Here is a 7,439-nt window from a genome sequence, read left to right on the forward strand (position 1 = left end):
GATAAGGGAGAAGCGCGCGGCTTCTATTGATCCCGGTCTAGGTCCAGTCTAGAGCTGTCATGCTCCAACAGCTGTCATGCTGTGCTCTGCAGTTTAGTCACGTGCCAGTGATGTCATCTGTCAAGTGTTGTAACACGGTTGTGACGGCGACATTTGGTGGAGATGATAGGGGTCTGAGGGTCCCTATAACAAGTGTAGGATTGGAGGTGACGACAAGATAAACTTGTGTCCTGTCATATACCAGATTCAACCACTCCCAATACCATTCATAGACATCCCTACTGCTGGTCCAACCCCCTGTTCCCCTGTCTGCTCCATCCCTCCTTCTCCAACAAATGCACAAAGTGCATCTCAGTAGGACTAGCCCTGCTACCTCCGCCTGACTCCGCTCCACTCCTCTGACACTACCCCCCATTTCCTCTGACACTATATCCCTACCATCCAACCCTATCTGGAGCTCCGCTCCTCTGCCCTATCAGTCTGCCTGATCCTACTCCTACTCCCTCCACCATCTCCGCTGTTCTGACCTACTTGGTTCCTTCAGTTTCTCTTGTGTCACTCCACCCAACCGCCTCACCAGTCCACTCCTAGACTAGGAACCACTCAACTGGTCCTATCTCCTTTTAGTATCATGGTTCCTCCTTTCAGATCACCAGTAATCCCTATACCCGAGTGATTATTGATCTGTCGCATACATACTGTTCTCCGAGCCTCTTTCTTGTATGTCTCAGTCATCTTTCTAGTAATTCTGTACACTCAGCACATAGCCTTCTGCTGTGCTATGCTACTTACTGTTAGGTACTGTGCCGGCTCAAGAGGCAGAGGGGTCGGGGCTTGGCTTCAGCTCTTGTGCTGTGCCCTTAGCTGAGTATGTGCCCCGAATTTGGAGCGGGTCCAACATTGTCCAACGGTAGGACGAGTGGACCGCTTGGGTCCGCTTTGAGGGTTGGGGAGTAAGAGCTGCTAGCGGCAGACCGACTAGGAGCGGGGCAGAGAGGGCGGTGAATGATGCAGAGGGTGGATAGGAACCAGGGAGATATCTTGATAGGAGCGGAGATGGCGGAGGATAATGCAGAGGATAGGAAAAGGTGATAGGGGGATATTGATAGGGGTGGGGTAATAAGGAAAAGACTTAGAGCACGGCTCTAAGTTGGAGCGGAGGGTCGGAGGGTCAGAGGTGATAACAAGTTGAGACTTATGTCCAGAGGAGGCAAGGTCCTACTGAGAATTCTCACAAGATGTAACTGTGAGAAGACAAGTAATATTAAGACTGAGGAAAAATATCTAAGTACATGATATGTTATATACTACTATGTATGAGGCAGTGATCAGGATAACTATGCAGTAAGGCTATGTACCAAGGATATAGTTTGTAAGTATTTTACATAGGTGAAGACATAAGTCAGGGCGGATATCAATATGTACACATCGGATCAGTGATCGAGCGGTAATAGGAATTACCGGTCATCCAGAAGTAAGGGTCTATGTACCAATAGGAAAGGCATATATCTAAAAGGGGAAAGAGCTCCAGTTGAATGGAGAGGTTATGGAAGGGGACCGGTTGAGCGGTTGAGCGGAAGCATAGGGCGGAATGTGGACTTGTGATAGGATGGAGCGGAGGATGAATGGGGCGGAGGGGTCAGAAAGCGGAGCAGATATTAGTATCGGAGTGGTCGGATCAGGTATATGACACTTACTTAGAGTATATAAACATATGTACATCTGTCTGTAGATCTTTAGTCTGAATATTACCTTTTCTAAGCCCTGCTCTTTGACTTAGGCTTGAGCCTAGTCAACTCTTGTTTGTCAGCCTAGGGGATTGACCCCCTAGGTCGGCCGCCTCCTCCACTCATCTGACTTCCTGCACCTCGGCCGCCTTTCCCACGTGTCAGACTTGTGACCAATACTCTTGTGCATCTGTCCTCCTTGTTTCCATTCTGCTTTGGACTTCATCCGAGCAGTCTCCTCCACTCCGCTTCTACTGTTAGCTCCGACTGCAGTAGTCCTCTGGCTCTTCCCTGTTGGGCAGACCAATCTCCGCCCGACTTTCTTGCACTCATCTAGTAGTCCATTGGTCCTCCTTCAGAGGATCTCTGCTCCAACGTCCTGTTGGAGCTCATAGAACTTGTGTCAGGCTACAATCCAAAATTAGGGGCACATACTCGGGTAAGGGGTGCAGCATATGAGCTGAAGCCAAGCCCCTCAGACTCTGCCTTACCCCTGAGCATGGTCTTAACATGTCTGGAGAGAGCAAAGTCCTGTGGAGAATTCCTGCTAGTAGAGACTGCAGGAAGACAAGTAATATTAAGACTGGGGCCAGTAGCTAAGTACATAATATGCTTTATATACTTCTAAGTAGGGAGGCAGTGATCAGTAGTCCATAGTATGAGGCTATGTGCTGAGTATACAATTTGTAAGTATTACCACAGGTGAAAACATAAGTCGGAGCAGATATCAATATGTATGCAACGGATCAGTAATTGAGCGGTTATAGGAAATACCGGTGATCCAGGAAGTAAGGTTTATGTGTCAAAGGGGAACTAAATGGGGAAAGAGGTTCCAGTTGAATGGAAATGATACGGAAGGTAGCTGATGAGGTGGTTGAGCGGGACAGATATCAATTGTCAGAGCAGTTGGATCTGGTATATGAGGAGGGCAGATGGAGTGGAGGTGACAGAAAAGTGGAAGGGGTGTAGGGTCAAGCAGAGTGGACATCAATTGTCGGAGCAGTCAGATCTGGTATATGACAGTTATGGGCCATGTGGGGGCTACTGGATTTCCTATACCTTTCACAGTATTCTTATCATAGTTCCAAGACTCTGGAACTACTACAGGAGGTGCTAGATATTTTCCACAACAACAAGGATATCTTCATTGATCTTGGTATCCAGAACAACTTCAACCTACCAAAACTCCATGCTACTCACCACTACCTCCTCATGATCATGATGTTTGGTACCACAGATAATTATAACACCAAGTACACTGAACACCTCCACATCAACCTTGCAAAAGATGCTTACCACGTGACAAATCACAAGGATGAATTTGTGCAAATGACCATCTGGTTGGAATGAAAGGAAAAGATTTTACGCCATGATAAGTATGTTTGCTGGTGTCTTTCTGGTGAACATGAGACCATCCCTCACTCTGCACATCCTCCTGACATGACCTTTTGCCATGTGCAAGTCATGATGAAACATCCTAGTGTGAAGGCTGTTAGCATGCAGAAACTTATTGATGATTATGGTGCGACTTATTTTTGTGAGGTGCTGGCATGTTACATTGCTCAACACAACAGTTCAAATAACAACCAGCCTCTGCAAGGTCACACACTCAATGACTTGGCAGGTGATGTTCATTTTCCTTTCCATGCACTACCTGTTTTCCACAAGATCAAGTGGTTGTTATCGGACACTTATAGCCATGGCAAAACACCTGTCACAATCAACAGTGTACATGCTAAACCCCAGCAACACTCTGGTTCTCATCTGGTGGTTTGGCAATCTGATATAGCATTGGTGTCTCTTGGGATGAGTACTGTGGGTATTGAAGGTACATTTTCTCAATTTTTGATCAATCACACACATTATTTAGATAGGATTCAGATTTCCAGGTGGGTCAAGTGCGTGCAATTTTTGTTTTGCCCCCCACTTCAATACCCATATTCTTTTCATCTACTTTTCATGTACCCTCTCACCTTGCCTATATTGAGTGGTTCACACCATTTCCTCCAGCTCCTGACTGGAACCATGGTCTCTATAAGCTCTCTTGAGCACAACACAACAGAGAGCGGGTGGCTAGCATTGTGTCCATAGCCAATATCATGAGCAGCACCCATTTTATCCCAAGATTTGGTACCATTGCTCTGCGGGAGTGGACAAGTGATACTGTTTTGGAGGACTGTGAGACTTTTTGGTTGAACTCATACTTAGACAGACACACATTTTCAAAGTTTAAATATTTCTTTATTAACATCTAGATCTAGTCTCACATCTTGCTTGGCGCTCTTGGTAACTTGAAGGCTTGCATAGTATACAGGAACAAGTCAATTGCAGATACCACAGCCTCATTGGCAAACATCATGTGCATTCCAGAACAGGTTGGCCTCATGTAGGCCACTGGACCTCCATCACTGCATACTGTCAGGGCAACTAGGAGAGTGCATGGGAAGGAAGTAGTAAAAACAATAACAAGTTGGGCAAGTCTTTCAAACTCAGACTCAGATTTTGACTAATAGTACATAGTAAGAGGCCATTGAACTATTCCCCTTGAACATGTCGCTTAGGTGTTGAAGGCCTGTATCTCTATAGATATCTCTATAGACATTTCCAGAGCCAATATGGACACCTATACTACTTGAATGACCCCCCTCCTCTATCTGATTTGGATACTACAGTGTCAACTTGTGTTGACTCACTCAGAAACTTCCAAGTCCAAAATTCCAAATTCATGTCCCCTCTCTCTCCTCCTAAATCTCTCACTTCAAGCTTTACATTCAAGCACAGGGATGATATGCATCAATTATCCTCTAGGAGCAACAAGAAATCTCGCGAAAAGCAAACTGCCAAATGTCCCTCCCCTAGAAGCCAAGATTGTATTTGTCTTTTTCATGAAAGAATGTGCACTCAGGTCCCACTGCTGTAGGGAGTATCCCTACACTAGGCTCATATCCACTGCTTTTCCGATATATCAGGTGTCCATCCAATACCCATCCGCTTTGTGGATGACAAGCAGATACCTTTGGATCTCCCCCTATAGCTCGTGCATCCATCCTGTCCACATCCATTCTACCTCATTGGTATGTACTCGCATGCATTTTCTTGTTACTGACTAAACACAGACATATCCTCTCACACTCCATTATTTTCTGGATAGCTTATGGCACAGTCTAGACTTGCTACCTATATCTCAGTGTTCTTTGAAAATACTGTACCCTATAAGCATAGAAGTTTTTGGAAAATACTGACTCATGTAACTTCCTCCCACTTTTCCTTCACCTTACCAGGAGATCATTTTGACTTATACTCACTATCCATCTAAACTTGTAATATACTTCCTTCAACTTTGACCCACATTCTGAGTGTATCCACAAGTTCAGTCCACTCCATCCAACGAATCCATATGTTTCACATCCTATCCACTTCATCTGCTTTTGCAGATCTTTCATCCTATAGGGTTGCTTTAGACAGTGACTAGTACTTCCCAGTAGCAATCCCCTTTAGGGTTGAACATGCTTGTTCTCAAGCAAGGCAGCAGGCAGCAAAGACCTAACTTTGTAGTAGTTAGATTTCTCACTGCTGCACTTGTTGTACCCACACCACACATCATTTATCAAGCCACCCATCACAAGCTCAAGTTCGCAAAGAAGCACATTGAACATGCTTCACATAAAGATTTTACTCAGGAAGACTTGTGCAAGGTCATTACTTTTGCTGAAAATTCAATCAATTGTACTTAACACAGTTCTAGGGCATGGAGCTACTCCATCAAGGCTTATGTCGGCTTTCCAACCATACCTTCTGCAAGGCTATTTCAGTCAAACAGGCTGTACAGCAGACCCTCAAGCATGTGATCATATTCACCACCTGGAAGCTTGAATTGTTGAACCAAGAGACCAATTTTCTGAAATCCTTGCAGGAGGAACAGGAGGAGGACTTCAGGCTAGCAGAGTCAGAGGTGGAACTTTACAGGCAGATTGTCTGTGCACAAGGGCTCCCTGGCTTGGAGGCTGAGAAAGACTATCTCCAAGCTGTCTTTGCAGAGACATTGGATGACTTTGATGTTGTCAATGAGCAGTGCAAACAGTTCATGACTCATGCAAAGAGGCATGTCATTGGAGTGCCTCTTGCAAATAGTAGCAACACAAAACATTCTCCAGAGGAGCTTCTGGAAGATTTCTGCAGTGATGCAGGGTGTGTGAACTTTTCAATTGCCTCATTGACACTCATTAACAACACGTGTACAGTGGATGGTCTGATATTTCTTTTTATAGTTGCATCTCAGGCACTGTATCACCCTTCAATCCAGTATCCCTATTCCAACTTTGTCGCTTCTATTCAATACTGGTCCGCATATGTGTCTTATCACCTACATGAGTTGATTGTGTTTTCTCCATATGTCAAAGCTGCTGTATTCTGTATGTCGTCGTCCTGATAAATACATCCACTGTGACCTTCATTTCCATCCAAGTCATTTGGGTGTACTTTAATTTTAAAATGAGTGGTAAATCTACTGCACAAGCCCAAGGTCCCCACAAAGACTTGGATTGTACCACTACACTCAACAACAACAACAATTAACATCTCCGCCAAAAATGTCAGTATTATATATATCTATCACTATACTGATCATGCCACCATTATTAGGATTGCATCCATGTTCCCTCAAGAGCTCCATCTGGAGCCTCACTATGAGCCTCTCAAGTATCCTGCATCACAGCACCAACCTCCGCCTCTCGGGGAGTTCCAACTTAACTCTGGACACCAACCGCCCACGACACAGTCTGGATCTTCTCAATTCCAAGCTGATCCATACAACCCACCACTGCAGCCTTTCTTCCAACCCAACCCTGAACTCCAGCCACACGAACCTCAGTATGAATCAGATGAATATGTGTACCAGCACATTTCTCTCACTGGCCATGGTGTCTCACAATACATGTGATGAGACCTCAGTGCTGCCAAGGTCCCTCAAGCAGAGAATGCAGAGTGGGCATCAGTAGCAGGTGTCACATACATAAGTCTGTCACTGTAATTATTATAGTACTAATACTATGAACTTCAGACACTGGCATTAGTGCCAGCATTAACCCCAACTCCAGGCAACATTACAGAAGGGGAGTCCTCCCAGTCCAAGTCGGAGGACTTTGAAGATGATTCATCAACCCCCATGGATCTCAGTAAGGCAGAAATACTGTCGATCAAAGAAAAGATGAAGGTTGAACTACAACATGTCATGTTGCAGAAGGAGGGAGTCGGTGCAATGCACAAAAAACATGCCAAAACTATGAAGAAGGCGTTGACGGTTGGCAGAATTGCAGTGATTGGCCATGGTGGTATGTCATGCAATGTACTGCCAGCACTTGTGCACATCACTGATGAACATTTTATTTAGTTAAACATAGACCATTCAAAACACAAAGAGTCAAAGAAGAAATGGTCTCATGGATGTCCCACATCCGCCACCTGTTCAAGGACTATGCTACACACAATATCCAGAAAGATTTGGGATTATGACACCCACTTGAGCAGCAAGGTGCTGAGGTTCTGCATAAGAAAATATTGGTGCTGATGCTACTCAAAAGCCTCAACTTTTTACACAAATTCAAAGTGGTAGGTTTATTTTTTCAGACTTCATACTCGTACTTATGTAAACTTACAGGACAACACCAGTACAGTGGTTTGTCATGTGCTCAAAGCAGATTGGTTCTAGTGATG

At 44.9% G+C, this 7,439-nt stretch overlaps 1 protein-coding gene across 1 annotated transcript; it reads left to right on the forward strand.

Moving 5' to 3' along the window:
• Positions 1–5,233: 5,233 nt before the first annotated feature.
• On the forward strand, positions 5,234–7,238 carry EDB91DRAFT_1247740 (uncharacterized protein; the record flags this gene model as incomplete). The annotated part of the gene is made up of 6 exons (XM_041322849.1): positions 5,234–5,422; positions 5,473–5,915; positions 6,369–6,617; positions 6,678–6,742; positions 6,800–7,057; positions 7,117–7,238. The coding sequence occupies 6 exons, from the start codon at positions 5,234–5,236 to the stop codon at positions 7,236–7,238; spliced, it is 1,326 nt and encodes a 441-aa protein (XP_041177994.1).
• Between the last annotated feature and the right edge of the window lie 201 nt (positions 7,239–7,439).

This window comes from Suillus paluster (genome assembly GCF_016628075.1).
Source record: "Suillus paluster strain FC165 chromosome Unknown EDB91scaffold_21, whole genome shotgun sequence".
Classification (NCBI taxonomy): Eukaryota; Fungi; Basidiomycota; class Agaricomycetes; order Boletales; family Suillaceae; genus Suillus; species Suillus paluster.